This window comes from Mytilus californianus, unplaced genomic scaffold (assembly GCF_021869535.1).
Source record: "Mytilus californianus isolate M0D057914Y unplaced genomic scaffold, xbMytCali1.0.p SCAF_10, whole genome shotgun sequence".
Taxonomy (NCBI): Eukaryota; Metazoa; Mollusca; class Bivalvia; order Mytilida; family Mytilidae; genus Mytilus; species Mytilus californianus.
Window position 1 is genome coordinate 38690165 of NW_026262582.1, and position 19286 is coordinate 38709450.

The 19286-nt window shown below is 33.7% G+C and overlaps 1 protein-coding gene across 1 annotated transcript; it reads left to right on the forward strand.

The window, feature by feature from the left end:
- Window positions 1-4695: 4695 nt before the first annotated feature.
- LOC127718732 (uncharacterized) lies at window positions 4696-6567 on the forward strand. Its single transcript, XM_052224787.1, is given in 1 exon segment — window positions 4696-6567. A coding segment is annotated over 1 exon segment (1872 nt).
- Window positions 6568-19286: the final 12719 nt, after the last annotated feature.

Below are 19286 nucleotides of genomic sequence, written 5' to 3' on the forward strand. Positions count from 1 at the left end.
ACACAGTGTGTATATGTTAAGTATGTTTAAATGAACATATGTTCTCATAGTTTAGGACGTTACTTATTATAGGTTGAAAAATACAGGCAAAGTTTACATGTTTATGAAGTGTCCTATATTTTGACTTTAGTGGAACCTTAAAGGGGCATTAGCTACGAGATACAAAAAAAAAAATGAAATATGATTTTTTTTCTTTAATCATTAATGAAAATGGAATAGTGAAATAAAAATTCGCTTTTAGCAGCCAGTTTGGTTCAATTTTGTCAAAATAAGCTATGGAACATCTCTGATGATCTACTCACTTGCAAGTGAATAATTCGACCTCATTGAATTCTTATTTATGTGACCTTCTATTTCACCCCTTACCTAGAGATGGGTTACGCGTGTTCAGCTAATAAGAGGAAAAGAATATCAACATTGAAAATGAAACAAAGGTAAACCATTTGGTTGACTGTTTAAATCCACAAAAAACTCATGTTATACAGGTAAAAACAATGATTAACATATTTGTTCATCCTATAATGTGAAATCAAAAAGACCTACACAAATCCAATTTTACGCGTAAGCTATCTATTTATATATCTATTTATGTTTATATCGGGTGAATATGACCGTCGACAGTCTTCGGAGGTCACCTCGATGGCTAATTAGATGTCGTTTAGACTAAAATACGCACGACATCCTGATACATATTAATGAGTCCATGTATTGTTAATTTTTCATTTTAGACTTTTTGGAAGTTGGATATACCTTTCAGTAGGTTATAAATCAAATATGAGAATTTGAATCAAATCGGTGAATATAAATTTGACAGCTAATGCTCCTTTAAAAATTCATTGAAATAATATCAGATAGGGAAACTCCGATGAACAGCAGAAGAATTTGAATAAATTGCACGCTTGTTATCTCTTCATTTATATCTTATAGTGTTGAATTTGAAATAAAATCGACTGCGGTGCGCTCTATAAGGTTGAACCTTTTTCTGCAATATGAACCTGTCTTCAAGCTTCATTTTTTTGTTCTCTCAATCGCCTAATAAGGTATAAAATCCCAGAAGAAATAGGGAAGTGATAGGGGAGGACTACATTTAAAATGTATATAAAACTTGCCATAATTAGCTGCTATAACTATATCCTCCTCGTTGTCCGCACTTAAATCGGGTATATATGAATACACATTTGATTTCAATAAAAAGTTTGAAACAACACAATCACTATATACGACATCACTTTTTTTCTTCTTTTTTTGCATTTAGAATATACTTTAATCGTCTTTAACCATTTTGAGACACCAAACGCATGTGAAGGTATTCACAGAAAATACATTATGTAGTCCTAGCGCACGCAAAATGCACGCAGAATGCACTGATTCTTCATGTACATATAGCTATACATGTTGTTAAATTTACCTTCAACTGTACTTTATTGTTGTCTATTGTTTAAGTTGAGCTACTATTTAAAGGGGACCAACATGTAGAGTTATATTAATAAAGTTTATCCACAAAACAGTTTGCACACTTGATGAAAATAAATCTGAATAAAAAATTGTACCGGTTTGCTTTTTTCACCATTTTTACGTGATAAACAATGTTTAAAGTAAGATATAAGCCTCTAACAGTCCATTCTGTAAAATATTGAACAGAATGGACTGTTATCGGCTTATATCCTTTACACACACAGAATATCAAAATGGTTAATTGCTCAATCATTGTGTTTTATGTTATGTTTTGTGTACTGTTGTTTGTCTGTTTGTCTTTTTTTCTTTTTTTCGCCATGGCGTTGTCAGTTTATTTTCGACTTATGAGATTGAATGTTATTTTGGTATTCTCCGCCTCTTTTTTTTTAATTTGATATAAAAAAAAAAAACGACAAAAAACCAAGATCGGGCATTTGATTGACCTTCCTGATCATTCAATCTTCATTAAATATGGACGAACGTTAGATAAGATAGATATACTGAGCAGAGTTCGTGAATCTTTTTTGTACAACGGGCTCAACATTCTAGTTAGATATTGACGATACTTTGGAATAGACCAGTGATTACCGCTTAAATTAAGTAAGCCATTAAGTGTCAAAAACATTTAGGTTATAGTTAGGTTAGGAGAGTCGTTGAAACCCGTCAACGCATCATTTCATATTTGTACCTAAACTGTCAATTTTGATATTCAAAATAACATAAACTGAATCACTTTTCTAAAAGCGGATTGATTTGGAGCTTGTATATTTGTAAAGACGCTGGTCGTCTGTTGAAGATCAATATGTGATTTCATTTATTTTCGTAGCTAGAAATTTTCGTAGATTGAGGAAAAGAATACCGCTTAATTAAAATGAGACCTTCCTGATCATTAAATGTCAAACACATAAAGGTTAGAGTTAGGTTAAGATAAGCGTTGAAACATATCCCTCCAACGCATCATTTCATATTTGTACCTTAACTCTCAACTTGATATTCAAAATAACATGAACCGAGGCCGTGTTCACACCAAACACTGCGTACTGTAAACCCGTTTACAATTAGTTTCATGTAATGAACACTGGTTTCTCATTAAATTTGTTCTCATCTGTACATCGGTTTTAATTACCTGTAAATGAAAATTGTTCACATCAGTAAACAACATGTACACGCGGGATTCAATATGGAGTTAAATAATGTTCCTGTACGCTATTGGAAAAAAATGTTTGTTTTTTAATTAAGTAATGAAAAAAATAGTTTGTCCCTCGAAGATGTATGGTCGGTACATTAAGAAAATCGTTCTATTGATTTGGAAAACTTTTAGGGTTCTAAAGATGTCACGATTACGTGTTCTAAAACATCGTAACAATAGGCTAAAAAAGGATTTTGAAAATGATTGATTGCTTAACGTTCAGTGGCAAATATTTCATGCATGGTCATGACGAGAACAAATTCACAATTAATACAATAGGTAGGTCCTGTAATAGAGGCCGTCCGAGATGAAGATGGACGTTGCTGAGTACTTGTACATCCTGCACAGCCACACGGACGCCCTAATTTGGCAAGGGTTTTACGGCCGATCGGAAGAAGCTCTAAGTGACCATATTTCTATTCCCCAGTAACAAATGGGGTGATCTTGAAAATGAATAGTCTGGACTGGTAATAACTAAACAATGACCTTGTCCAAGACATGATGAAAATGAATAGTTTGTGCTACAAAATGCAGCAATGGAAATAGTTCTCGCGCTAAATAAATTAGCCGTACATGTACTATCAACCGGTGTAAAATGAATATTCTATACCACTGAAAATCAAACTGGTCCACTAACTAAAGGCTATTAAATTTAACATGTTTTAAACGAAGCAATTTTTGAGTTTTTGTAACATAAATAGGAAAAATAACTTAATTTATAGTATTATTATAATCATATGTATTCCATATATGTGACTTTCTTAGATATTAACAATAAAATCCACGTTCTTAATATCTTGTTTTATGAACACTTAATTGATTATCGACTGCATGTAGTCAAACCTGTTTTAAACTACATGTAAACATTGATTTTTATCAATGGGAACGTAGTTGATTTTAGTTTAAGTTTAGAGTACACGTACACCACAATGAGTTTAGCTCAATGTGAACACGGCCTGAATCACTTCTCTAAAAGCGGATTGATTTGGAGCTTGTACATTTGTATAGATGCTGGTCTTTTGTTGAAGATCAATATGTGAATTCATTTATTTATCGTGAATACCAATTTTAGTAGATTGAGAAAAAAATGTATTTTCGTGGATATTTGATTTCGTTGTTCTGTCAAAGTCTACATACAAGCCTATACAAAATATGTACTTCGTCAGACATTGATATTTGTGGTTCGCCTGTACATACAAAATCCTCAAAAATTGGTATCCTACAAATAATAATAAATCAAGAGTATTCATTGTTTGTGTCGACCAGCCACTGTCACACTGACGTATAGTCCGTGTTTCCTTTAGATTATATAACTTTTTAAATGTTAAATCGAGTCACAAGATGGGGGTCTCAACAAAAAAGAAATTGCGAAAGAGACCCTCAATATGTGAGTAGATAAAGGATATGACATTTTGAATATTGACCTACTAGATGAATTCTCGTGTTAGAATTAAATTTCAATTCAGCTGAATGTTATCCCTACATTGATATATTTGTGTTTTTTTCCTTAAATCAATTTAATAGATAAAGAGCTATAGAATACACAATTCCGTAGACTAGCGGAAGGAACAAAGAAATAAAGTAAAGTAATTAAACAACTAACCCATGTAAACACAAAGCAGAATTGAAACTGTTGGAAATATTTATCAGTTATTGTATCGTGCTTTAATCTATTCATTATTTGTTTAATTTGAATTTCAAAGTCTTTATCTTTATTCATTATCTTTTTCATAAGCATCCACTTATTTTGTCTTGTTAATGTTTGTGAACCATTTTTTCATGGTTTTTATCACAGCAAATCAAGTGATTATGTGAGCCATTTCTTTATCTCCGTTCTTGATATGGTTGTGCGCTTTAATGAATTTATTACTTTTTATTTAAGGTATTTTGCAATCGTTGTTCTCCTGACAGCACAACAAGGGATATCACAAACAACAGAAAAAGAGTGGTATGCATATTTTATGAAGACAGGGGAAGCATGCAAAAGTAACACATGTCGACTTGGTGATTCAACATGTGAATGTTACCTAACAATCGAGCATGCTTTAACAATGATTTATACCGGACAGGGAAAACCAGCAGTTCACCTCAAAATAGAAAATGGAAAAGCTGTTAGATCTGACAATGGGAAGGAGTTTGAACGATCACTTGAAGAAACGTTTATTCTTGCTGATGGATACAATTCACGAATTGTTATTGCTGTCAACGGTAGATTCCCGGGACCTACTATTACAGCTAGGGAAAACCAAGAAGTAATAGTTCATGTACGAAATTTAATGCATACAGATAGCACGACAATTCATTGGCATGGGCTGCACCAAAAAAGATCCCCTTGGTCAGATGGTGTTGCATTTGTAACACAGTGTCCAATTTCACCTGGACAAAGCTATACATATAAATTCAACGCAAAGCCATTCGGAACCAGTTTTTATCATGCTCATATTGGGGATCAAAGAACAATGGGTTTATACGGTCCACTAATAATAATACCAACACCGGGACAAAAAGTTGTTTTGCCACAAGAAGGTGACAAGGTCTTTGTAGCTATTATACAAGATTGGAATCATAATGACGATGCAGATGCATTGTACCATAAAATGCTATTTGGTGACTTCGACAGCTCAGGTAATCCTTTTACTGAAACCAAAGATCCCTCAGGAGCACAGTATACCCGTTTTAGATGTCATTCAGGTCTGATTAATGGAAGAGGACGGTTTTACAGTTCGTCGACGTTACACAACGATGTTCCATTGGAACGATTTGAAGTCGAAAAAAATGAAGATTATCGATTTAGAGTGATTAGCGCAGCTACTATGTATCCTTTTCGAGTCTTTGTTGAAGGTCACAGACCAATTTATATTCTAGCGTCCGACGGATTCGAAATAGATAAAAAGGAGGTAGAATCATTTATAATTCATCCTGGTGAAAGAATTGATTTTTTGTTGAACGCTGATTCGAAGATTGGTACATACTTATTGGTTGCCAAGACATTAGAGGTATATTCCCAAAACGAATACCACGCAGCTGAAGCTATTATTTATTATAAAACTGCAGATGTTAATATAACCCCCCCAAAAGTGACTCCACATACATGTGATAGCTCTGGCATCACTTGCAGAGTATTCAACTGTCCATTTAAGCAATATCCCAGCAAAGAAAATCGATTATGCATCACTTTTAATAATGTAATATCAAATGATCCAAATTCAAACCCAGATGAAGTTAAGTCAGACGAGGTTGTCGAAATGTTTTTCAATTTTGCCTTTCCCGGCGAGAACGGTTATACTCCTGGATCAGTAAACGGACACCAGTTTTTACCACCTACAGTTGCAGCATATGCTCAACCGGACCAAGTAGACTACAATTGTGACGCATGTAACGCATCTACAATTTGTGAATGCACATATGCCGTAACCATTGACAAAGACAATAAAGACAAAGTTTATCAGTTTGTTATCACAAACATAGGAGGAGGTGCCAATTGGTCACATCCAGTTCATTTGCACGGACATTCGTTCTACGTTATGAAAATGGCGTTCACTACTTAAAACAGTGATGGTCAAGTAGTTCCAAATGGTGGACAGGACACAATTGACATTATTTGTCCAGACAGTAAGAAGTTTTGTTCTGATGCAAAATGGAGAAATGAAAGTTGGACAAATGGAAAACATCCCGATTTAAACTGGCACAATCCTCCTCAGAAAGACACGATTATAATACCCACTGGAGGATACGTTGTTATTCGATTCAAGGCAGATAACCCTGGTGTTTGGTTTTTTCACTGTCATATTGACTTACATAACACCAATGGTATGGGAATGATAATCAATGAGTCACCAAATAGCCAACCGAAGGTGCCAAAACATTTTCCAAAATGTAATAGTTTTCAAAGTGACGGAAGTTATATATCAACCTGTAAGTGAACACATATTGCTAACTTGTTCGTTTAAGTCTACAACAAAATTGTCCTAAGATACATTTGCATAATGTTAAATGAGGTTGCCTTTAATCATGGAGCAACTTATCCTGTTATCTCTTCCTTAGGACATGAGATCACTTCTTTTTTGGAGGTTTCGTTTAACTCAATCCTTAGATTTTTTTTGTAATTAGTGATTCTGAATTTGTCGTCGTTTTTTCGCCTGCTTCCCGCCTTAAGCTTTTTGAATACATGTGTCGTCCCAACAATCAGTTGGGGACCAATTCTTTCTGATTATTAGCGTTTCAATTTTTCATTGAAGAGTAATCTCCCTGGACTGTTATGTATCCCTGCATAACAATAACGAAACTATTATAGGATACTTGGAAGGAAGTAAATGTCTTTTTTTGGCAAATATTTAAGTGTATTTAGGACTATAACTGTACGGTATTAAACCCTTGGTTGATTCAACGTGATGGGTCACATGATACCATTTTGCAAAACGGTGTATTAACAAATCCATGGTGATATGTCTTTCCACTCACTTCTCGGTGCCGCGTGCTTGTAGCGTCTTTATATTCCTTTGAAAGCTTTGTCATTTAAGCCATTGTCTTCGCATCAATTGTGTTCAAACTAACCACATGAAGGTTATTACACCAGTCCAGGCAATGTCACTGAAATCGCCATCATGCTGTTACAGATATGTTATCAAAACTGCCACCAAAGAAGTTTTATGTTAAACATTAAATAAACAGACTTCAAATTGCAAGGACAATATAACATGTATAAATAATATACCAGTTAACAATATTCTTGCACTATAGTTTAAGGTTGCTCGGGTGTCTTCCTCCAACTTGGATTTCGAAGTAGCAGATAACGTTGGTCTAGATATTTCATGAAATGTGCACATTTTGAGAGTAGTGTGTATTTTATGTAAAAGACTCTTGATGTAAATATAGAAATTTTTTTTTTTATCATAATTACGGCTGTAATTTCTCAAAACACATTATTTGTGTTTGATTAGATTTTTTTCAACTTTGCCAAATAAGGGGAGATAACTCAGATAAATTTTTATCTTAGAAAGTGCTGTGAAATTACCTATTTTGATATGTAGCAAGAAAACAAGTTCAGTGACCCCATTTTTTCTTTTTCTTATCTGAAAGCATCTTATAAGAGCTATCTTCTCACCTTTTATCTTAAAGTTCTATCAAGTAGTTTTCTTTTTATCACACAAAATTTGATTTTCCATGCATAATCTGTACAAAATCTGACAATTTATTATATTTTTGAAAAAAGCATGATGAAAACTTCATTTTGACAAACTATCAAAAAATTCTATCAATTTTAATTAAGACGCCCCAGCCACCTTAATATTCAATAAGTTTGGGTTATCGAAACTGCGAAGTTTGTACATCTCACCTTGAAATAAAGTTAGTTAGTTTTTTTCAAAAATATTATTTTCTGTCTTTAAAATATGTCATTAAACAGTTACTAGTATTCATTCAAAAATTAATGCAGACTGACTGATAAGATTATTTCAATGTTCGGCTTTATATGCATTTAATTCCGACCAAAAATTCTATATCAGGTGTTGTTGCTTGAACTTATCCTTTCTGATAAATATTCAAATCTATATTACAAAATATACTACCAAGATGGAAGCATGTTCAAGCAATGAAATCATATTTATTGGCCTGCTTGTCAGGAAATTGTTACTACTCAATAAGTAAGGCGTCAAAAGAAATAAAGGCAACAGTAGAATACGCTGTTCAAAAGTCATAAATCTAAAACCGATGGAAACATATTAACTATAAGAGAATTGTAAGTAAGGCGTCAAAAGAAAGATTGAAGTCAACAATTTAACAAAATGAGCTTTATTTTACAATATACAAAAGATGATCTTACCGTCAGACATAAAACAATAATCCTAAATTCTATAAACTGTATATTTTGTAGATTCTAGTCATTTCCGACTGAATTTTAAAATTTATGATCTGAGGAGTCCAATGAGAATAGATAATTCCAAGGATCACAGTTAATTATAATGTAATCCATTAGCAGGTTGTCCACAGACAACAAATATTCCACAAGAATTTGATATATCCTACAGATGATATTTTCACAGTTCGTAATAATACCAAAGGATAAATCCACGGACGAAATGATATATAAAATCTGAATTGGTTCTGTTCTCTGAGTCTCTTAAAATGAAAGGTTAAAAGTCCTGGTTTGAGATAAATCTTGAAATTTTTTATAGGCTGTATACAAATACTTCTTTAAAAAATCTATAACTAGTTGCATTGTTCATCATTAATAAGATAGTTTATCAAACTACGTGACGTACATACAGATAGACACATAAGTGTGTTTTAGATCAGCACTACAAAAAGGACTTACAAAACCTGAAAAAAGTTGTTTTGATCAAAAGAAATACTAATTGTAATACTTGCTTCTTTTCTAAAACAAAACGTAACAGTAATTGTGTTAATGAGTTCTGCGCTATTGTTGGTACGGTATCCAGATAACCAATAGAGTACGTGCTGTCAGTCCTTGATTATAATTTGTTTTATTGTTCACAGCTTCTACAGAAATACAGCTTTCCTAGTAATCAAAATGTTATCAGTAAAGTTAAAGCAAAAACAAATTAAATGTTGTGTTGTTTTTAAATCATGTCTGTTCGTTCTCCTTAAGATTTGAAGGTCACTCTACTTCTGTTTTCCCATTATTCCGTTCTTCCGCATAAGGTGTATATGAAAAAAAGAAAAAATAACAAAAATACCCAACTCTAAGAAAAATTCGGAATTAAAAGCTCAAACATATCAAACGAATGGAAAACAACTGTCAATATTCCTGACTTGGTACAGGCATTTCCTTATGTCGAAAATGGTGGATTAAACCAGGTTTTATAGCTAGCTAAACCTCTCACATTTGTTAGATAGTCGCATGAAATTCCATTATATTGACAACAGTCAGTTACTCAACTTCGCAACTCTTCTGGTAATTTTTTGTTAACTGCATCTTTGTACATAAATTAGATACTTGCATATCATGAGAATGTGTATTTTAAACACAATATCCTAAAGCTAGATTAATGATTACTTTAATTATTTCAGCATGGAAGATACATAGTTCGTGGTTGCAACTCATCTTACAGCTTCTGTTTACAACTTTGTTCTATTTCCCACAACTGTTGTAGATTACACACGCCAGGGAATGTACATATCATGACGGTTTATAGACTTACACATTTTTTCTTTTTATTTCATGCGCTGTTTGCAAAGACATTGTTTTACTCAGGCAAGCACACATGGCATAATGTGGTGTACGTATTTAAAACATTTGGGACGGGACATTGAGTCCAGTTTTAAGTTGAAGACATAATTACATAATGATGATGATAAATGTACGAATGTATTTGGCTCATCTTGGCCAAGCTTACAATCTAACAAGTAGGGTAGCGGAATCTGCCGAGCTTTGCCGACAGTAGCCAAAACAAGATCACATCTGTCCGACCATGTTGAAATCATGAAACGAAAACGTAACATTTATCAGGCACTTTTTGCCATAAAATCATTTAATCATGTCATTTAAATTTATGTTCGCGTACTGTGGATTCATTATTATTCGTTGGATACCAATTGTCGTGGATTTCGTGGATACAGGTTAACCACGAAATTAAATGTTCAACGAATAACAAATTTTCTAAGGGCTTCAATGCTGACCTCTGCAAAACCACGAAATTAAACCTCCACGAACATGCAAGTTTTCCTTAATCCACGAAAATTGGTACCAAGGAAAATAAATGAATCCACAGTATTTAAAAATGTTAATATATGTACGATCGCGATGTACAGCACCAACTGCATCGTCATATTATTCCACCATAAGGACGATACCATGCCAAATTTAAATTGTACTGCACTACCCTAAATGTAAAAAGTATGTCACGTATAATGATGAAAAGGTCCATTTGTAAGCTTTCTTTCACGCGCCTTTTCTGTGTTCCCCGTTAAAATATTAATGTTGGAGTCTAACTGCATGTATTTAGTATCTATTGCAGATTGAACCGTTGGTTTTATGGTATTTTTCTAATCGATCAATTGGGATTCTAAAGAAAAACCCAATTGTATTGTTTTTTGAGATATGAGAAGCAAATAAAAAACCAATATTGGAAGCTGATGTCGGTTAAATTTTGAAAACATTGTTTACCGTTTTGGTACCATTCTTATGGGTTTGGTTTTGATCTAAAATTTTCGGTCGTTCCGTGGTCACTTCTTTTCAGTTGCACAATGGTAACTTGTAGCCAGTCATGCTGTTTTTTTTTTTTTTATTTTTTGTTAAACTGTTCACGCAATTTAGACTTTTAACTTCATGTGTACTATCGTAAATCGACTGTGATACTATGAGACACTAATGCTAAATTCCCTTAGATGATCATATACAACTATTCTTTTGAGATTTTAACGTATCAATTTGATGAATCGTCGTCAGATTAACTTGCGTCAAAGAAGTGAATCTTTTAGACCCAGTCCGTTATGCATAATTAAGATGGACCATTTCTTTCAATTTAATCAATAAAAGATTCAAACGTAAAATTTCTTCAATGACATGCTGTACCATTTATTATTTGGGCGATATAAATTCAAATCCAACTATGTTTGGCGTTTTTAATTTGATGATCAGTTACAAAATAAGTCGCAATACTTTTGAACCTTGCACCTTAAAGTACACCAGGGGTTGTGACTTTGCGGATTTAAGTAAAGATTTAAGGAGTTTTTGAAAATGATTATGGTATGGAGTAAATTCAGGGGAAATTGGCCCTACCTCTTTGGACTATCACTTCAAAATGAGATGGGGATAACATTTACCACAAGCCATCCATAGACTCCTCGAAGAGTTGTTGCAAGGGTTCATAAACGTGGAAAGCTCATGGCAATAACCCTTCACAAGCATCGTATATAACATCCAATTCCTGTACACACACATACAAAAAAACCAAACAAACAATGAACAACGAATGGTACTGAAAGCCTGACTTGTTACGGGCACAACAATTGACAGTTTACCGTAAAAAATCTCCTCTTTCCTTTTTAAACCTAATGTTGTTTAATTTAAACACAGAATGAAAACCTGCCCAACACAGCTACAAGCCGGATGACCACTATACAACAATGGCCCTTGCTATAGTCTATTAGTCTTGATGAAGTTATGCAATCTTATCCACATATCTTTCTTGAACAATTATTCATTCTAAACGGAGTTTTACTGTGCGTTTTCCCGTGTGTTTGTTTATTATACATTGGCTAGAGGTATAGGGGAGGGTAGAGATCTCACAAAACATGTTTAACCCCGCCACATTTTTTAGTTCATTTATATTTTTCAGAGTTTAGTGTGACGTCCATTTTCACTGAACTAGTAGACATTTTTGTTTAGGGGCCAGCTGGAGCCCGCCTCCGGGTGCCGGATTTTCACGATGTGTTGAAGACCTATTGGTGGCCTTGGGCTGTTTTCTGCTCTTTGGTCGGGTTGTTGTCTCTTTGACACATTCCTCATTTCCATTCTCAATTTTATTCGTTCATATTTTTTTCTTTCTTTAAGAGAAAATCGGAGTGATTATGAATCAATCATGAAGTCACCAGACAGGACAAATACACAAAACGCAAGAGCAAAAATATTCAGCATGTTCAGAGGAATGACGAATGCAGAATGACAAATTAAAAATCGTGACATGACTTTATAGCATTTATCTTAAATTTCATTTGATGACAACTTTACAACAGATGTTCTTTTTTGTTTTCAAAGTATCAATTTACAATGCAACTACATGTGATATTCAGTTATAACGTGTCTAAAAATACCATTGAAATTCAAGTATAGAATACAGATCAAGACGTAAAGTAACTTTCGTAACGTGTTCTGTTGTCGGTCATCATTATGTATGCAGAAAAAAATAGATTGTAGCCCCAATTGCTGTTGAAAACATGCTAGATAAAAAAAAAATCACTCTTTAACGGAAAGGATAAGTTTCTTTGATGAAATGTCTAATCTGACTATGCGTTAAGGCATTCACCATTCATCTTTTGTGTGTGTAGTGTTGGCTGTGGATGGGGAGGGGCATGTTTTTGTTAAACTATAATTATGATTCTGAATTATGCGGAAAAAACATAATTTGTCAAACCATTTGTGCCGAGAGAGACTTTACCTCCTCCCACACACGCATACTCAAGAAAACGTTATGTAGAAAATGTTTTAAATTACTTCTTTCATATACGCGTCTCGCTTTGCTATACTATGATGAGAAAAGGCAAATAATAGCATAAAAGCAAGTAGATGTAACATAAAGAAGAAGTTTACGCAGCTGAAAATAAAGATTAATGAATAATAACGCTCCAATTTAGAATATGCTGATTGAAGCTTAAAAAGCATCGATATTTCAGTAGTCATGAAAATTCATTTTGCACAAATAGATATAGGAATTGGTAAGCTGTATAATGTAATTAAAATCAAATCAATTCCACGTTTGTCTTCATTATCTTGTTTTTATCAGAAAAATGCAGGTACCCATTTAAGAAGATAGGGGATGGTTGCTACTTTATAAACAAGGAGAAAAAACGACGGCAGATAGAGAATTTGTAAGTTGATAATGTCGTGTCATAAACGGAGAGAAAACGACTGCAGATAGAGCATTTGTAAGTTGAAAATGTCATGTCATAAATAGGGAGAAAACGACTGCAGATAGAGCATTTGTATGTTGATAATGTCATGTCATAAACCGGGAGAAAACGACGGCAGATAGAGCATTTGTAAGTTGATAATGTCATATCATAAACGGAGAGAAAACGTTTACAGTTAGAGCATTTGTAAGTTAATAATGCCATGTCATAAACAGGGAGAAAACGACTGCAGATAGAGCATTTGTAAGTTGATAATGTCATGTCAAAAATAGGGTGAAAACGACGGCAAATAGAGCATTTGTAAGATGATAATGTCATGTCATAAACGGGGAGAAAACGACTACAGATAGAGCATTTGTAAGTTGATAATGTTATGTCATACATAGGGAGAAAACGACGGCAGATAGAGCATTTGTAAGTTGATAATGTCATGTCAAAAACAGGAAGAAAACGACGGCAGATAGAGCATTTGTAGGTTGATAATGTCATGTCATAAACGGGGAGATAACGTTTGCAGATAGAGCATTTGTAAGTTGATAATGTTATGTCAAAAACAGGGAGAAAACGACTGCAGATTGAGCATTTGTAAGCTGATATTGTCATGTCAAAAACAGAGAGAAAACGACGGCAGAGAGAGCATTTGTAAGTTGATATTGTCATGTCATAAACAGGGAGAAAACGACTGCAGATAGAGTATTTGTAAGTTGATAAAGTCATGTCATAAACGGGGAGAAAACCACTGCAGATAGAGCATTTGTAAGTTGATAATGTCATGTCATAAACGGGCAGAAAACGACTGCAGATAGAGCATTTGTAAGTTGATAATGTCATGTCAAAAACAGAGAGAAAACGACGGCAGATAGAACATTTGTAGGTTGATAATGTCATGTCAAAAACAGGGAGATAACGACGGCAGTTAGAGCATTTGTAAGTTGATAATGTCAAATCATAAACAGGGAGAAATCGACTGCAGATAGAGCATTTGTAAGTTGATAATGTCATATCATAAACGGGGAGAAAACGACAGCAGATAGAGCATTTGTAAGTTGATAATGTCATGTCATAAACGGGAAGAAAACGACTGCAGATAGATCATTTGTAAGTTGATAATGTCATGTCATAAACGGGCAGAAAACGACTGCAGATAGAGCATTTGTAAGTTGATAATGTCATGTCAAAAACAGGGAGAAAACGACGGCAGTTAGAGCATTTGTAATTTGACAAAGTCATGTCAAAACAGTTATTACTAGGCAGAAAACGACCTCAGATTTTGTAAGTTGATAATGTCATGTCAAAAACAGGGAGAAAACGACGGCAGATAGAGCATTTGTAAGTTGATAATGTCATGTCAAAATGATTATCGTCAAAAAGGTTTCGTAGCAAGGCTCGTACTTAATCATGAAGAAAGGGATTATCATTCTCTTACATATACTAAGACGTCAATAAAATATTGTTCACATGCATTAGAGGAGCCTTGAATTATTATCTTGTTTCACTGTTTTCTTCCGATCAATTTTTTACCACTTTTTAACTGCAACCATTTCAGCATCCGCCAAAATAAAAACCGTCAAATTTTTTGTATACTTTGTTGCCCCTAAATCGTGAAATTTTACGCCCGCGAAAAAACCCCGCTATATGTATCTTTTTATAACCAAATGGATCGCTTTGCTATCTAAAGTACGTACAGGAAACAAGCCTGACCTCTAAAGACACATTTGCAGATATATATTGAAATTAAACTATAAATATGACTGTAACTTTTACTTCTTAATTAGAAATGTTTATTCATTTGTTACAATACAAAATGTAAACTATCTTTTTAAGGCATTGTGTTTACGGCGTGGTGCATACCTTGCCAATTTTGAGACGCTGGAAGAAGCCATGCTGATGAAATATGAACTTCAACAAATGCATAAAGATATATTAATCATTAATATTATAATGCTTTGGGGTAAATTCAGTAAATAAATATACATCATTAAGGACCTCTCATTTAGGGGAGAGCTTTCTGTATAACACTGAATTAATTGCTCCACTGATTGGTTTATAATGTTTGTGAAGTAAATAGATGGATCAAAATTAGGGTTAAAAACATTTATTTGTTTACTACAGCATAGTACAGGGTTGAACAGTAATGGGCTGAGTATAGGAAGTTAGTGCGAATCTACAGTGTTTGTATACAAGACAACGTGAATGGCCCAAAAATGCCGCATGACCCTATGTTTTTATAATTTTGCAAAAGTTGGGGTTATATTTGTACTTTTGATGAAAGATATATGAAAGGTTTTGACCTTTAAAGGTTAAACTGGTATGAATCTATGAACAATAAATTTGCTTTAAAGTCAATTAGAGATTTTTTTACTGAATTGACCCCTTTATTGTTTGTTTTACATATTAATGCACAATGATACCTTTGTCCAAATAGAAAGATTCAAAGCATTTAAGTTTGGCTAAACATACAATTAACAGTTTATTATCTGGTTACAGATAAGAGCATGTAATTGTACATTCTTTGAGTAAAAGAGTTTGGTATATTACCTATTCTGCACGATTTCACGTTGAACTTATGTTTATCAATTAAATTGTCTAATTAAACTCAATCCCCGACTTGGAAAACAATGTTGACGTAATGTATGATACTGCGAGGCATTTCGTACCTTTTTAGAAAGTTTAAACTTGTTTGGAATTAGTCTGAGCCTTTACATATGCATTTCGGATTAAGGAGCGAATCACATAGGGGAGTAAAACGACACTATTTATCATTTCCTACGTATTCGTTACATAGAATTGCGCTACAATGCACACATCAAAGTGAAGAATGAATTACAGTATTTTAGCATTCCCTACATTATCATAAGTTCAAGCATTCATTTATGCATCTTATAAATAGTCTCTGCCAAGCACATCAAGTTTTCCATAAGATCGCAGATAATTTTCAAATAGTATGTACTTCTCCAAGTCATTGGCAGTTTTTATGAAATTTTAATTACTTTTTCAGTTCATTTTTTGCTGGGTCAAAACATCGAGGCTACAGGGCAGTCTATAGAACACATAGAACACAAAGAGTATTAATCATAGATTGTAAATGCTGTTCTATGACCAATGTCGTTTGTTCCCTGTAGACCAGAGGTAATACTTATTAAGTTTTTCGTAACAAAGTTGTCAGTGTTCGAACTATAGACGGAGAGAAATAAATCTCAAATAAGATTTCCCGAGCACCTGTAATAAAATATGAAATATGTGATTGAGATTACATTTTTAAAAACGAAACAATAAATACAATATAGTTTTGTTCATTCTTCAGCTGATAATTAACTTCAGTGGTATTTTGAAACTTATTTGTAATTACAATTTCAAGGATTCTTAATAGCATAACCGATAATTTAATTTCAAATTATTCAACAGTGCATTTCAAAGAATATCTAAATGTTCATGTTTATGTTTATATTATTTTACAACACAGCACTAATTTTAAAGTTTTAAATGGATATGTTGATTTTGCCTAAAGGGATAAGCTTCTATACGCGGAGGTCGGAACATAAACAGATACATTCCTGGTGGAGACTGGAGATGGATACAAAACGGCAAAATGAACAAGATGACGTACAAAGCTTTTGGTTCCGGTCAACCAAACGGAAGTTATTCTAGTTCACAAGACTGCATGCTGTTTTATGTAGCAGATGACACGGCATAATTGACGAAACTTGTAATAATTACGCCTATGGCTACATTTGTGAGAAATGAAAGTAATCAAACTATTCTATATTATTTTTTTCTTCTTTGTTATTTTTATTTTTAGTTCGTTCCGGGACTACTTTACTAGTCCGAGGTTTGTTCCTTATTTAAGCCGTCGTTGTGTTAACGTATGGGTATTACCATTTAATATTTTTGTATTTTTCTAGGTACAAGGCAAAACAAAAATTAATCATTTGGGTTTGATTTACCCGTAAAAACAATTTTAAAAATTTGATCTCCTTTGAAAATACCAAACTTGGCCACATCCTTGTAGTGTACAGTTTTCACGATGTGTCCGCCGATGGTCTCTCTTGTCAAACGAAAATGAAGCCACCACGGGTTTAATAATATAGGAGTCAAATGCCAGTACGTGTATCCGGTGGTGATGGTACAAAATGGTAAATTAAGAGTAAAATTTTCTCACCGTAAAATATACACACTGCGGATAGAAAATTACATAACGAAAAATAAAAATAAAACACTACCAATTAAAATACACACATTCAGACATTTGAAAAAAAAAAATGTTCGCATGTTGTATGCGCAGTTCATTAAATAGCGTACATTTCGTACTTAGTTTGCGCTTGATATGTACATTTTTGTTCGAATAAGTAAGCGTTTTCAACAATGCATATCGATCGATTGATGGTTTGGTGCATAACGTTAGCTTTGTATAAGGCAGTTTGAGTAAACAGCACTGTGTTATTAATAAAATAAAAGATAGTTTTTAATCAAAACACAAAGACGAAGAAAGGTGAACAATGGGAATGGAAATGCATCACACGGTATATCATGTTCACATGAAATCTGATAACAAATTTAAGGAAGCTCTTATATGTTGTTCCCTAGAAAAATGTAACATAATTATGATCATGCATGGCTATTATGTATTAGGAATGAATGTATTCGTAAGACAGGAAGTTTATGTACGATGAATCTGAAACAGCATTACATGGAATAACATGTTCACGTGTATCATTATAACAAATTTTGGGAAGCTCCTATTTGTAGTTTTGTAGAAAAATGCGTCGACAATTTTATATATGGACATTATGTGTTAAAAAATATAAATTTTACGTTAATAAGACGAATTTTAGATGAATTTAAAACGCATCGCACAGTATAGCAAGTTCACACAAAGCCTGATACCAAATTTCAAAAAGATCCAGAGAAAAAACGGAAATTTAAAGAAACGGACGGACATGCGGACGTACTGACAGACCGTGGTAAACTATCCCCCCCTTTTCCTTCGGAGCTGGCTTATAATGATTACCATTTCAGCTTAGAAAAATTCAAGACGACAGCAGAATTTATTAGAAGTATCTGACAGCACACAACGGCAACACCAATATGCCCCAGAATAAAATAAAGGCAAGAGGAAAGACAAACTTCACGAACGACACATATCCACGGCTGTTTCATTTGGCTTCAAGATTGATTCTTATTACAAGTACTTTATTCACAAAAATGTGTTGTTTACCATGTGCTAAAAGATACAATTGAAAGATACTCTTCTAATAAAAGATCATCATCAACATAAGTAAATTGTCCTGTTTGTGACCTTTCTGAATGTATGATTGATTGAGGTTATGAAGATTGCAATGAAATGTTGCGTGATATAAAATGAGGAGATGTGGTATGATTACCAATGAGACAACTATCCACCAGAGTTCGAATGAAGTGAATGTAAGCTATTATAGGTAACCGTATGGTTTTCAAAAATGAGAAAAATCCATACCGTATAGTCGGCTATCAAGAGCCTCGGCATGAAGAATGTAAAACAATTCAAACGAGAAAAACCAACAGCCTAATTTATAACAAAACCATTTACGAAAAACAAATATGACAGACACAAACCAACGACAATCACTGAACTACAGGCTCCTGACTTGGGACAGGCACATACAAAATATTGCGGGGTAAAACATGTTTGTGAGCGCTCAACCCTCCCCTAACCTTGGACAGTGGTATAACAGCACAACATAAGAACACACTGTAAACATCAGTAGCTAAGTTTAACTCAAAAGTAAGACAAGAGGCACACAAATAACCAAAGAAAAAAAAAAACAATAGAAACAAAGCACCGAAATAAGAGTACTTGCAGTTAGTGAAAGCTAATTTCAAAGCAAGTTACAACTAATAAATTAATCATGTTTTCCCAAACTAAAGTATCAGTCAGTTCACATCCTACCCATTAAGTGTAAAGACGCAATAAACAGTCTGAGAAACTTATAACCTTGTGTAATGCCAATATACAAGTAAACAGTATCGATACGATGTAGGATAATGCGTTCTCATAACTGTACATATATAGCAA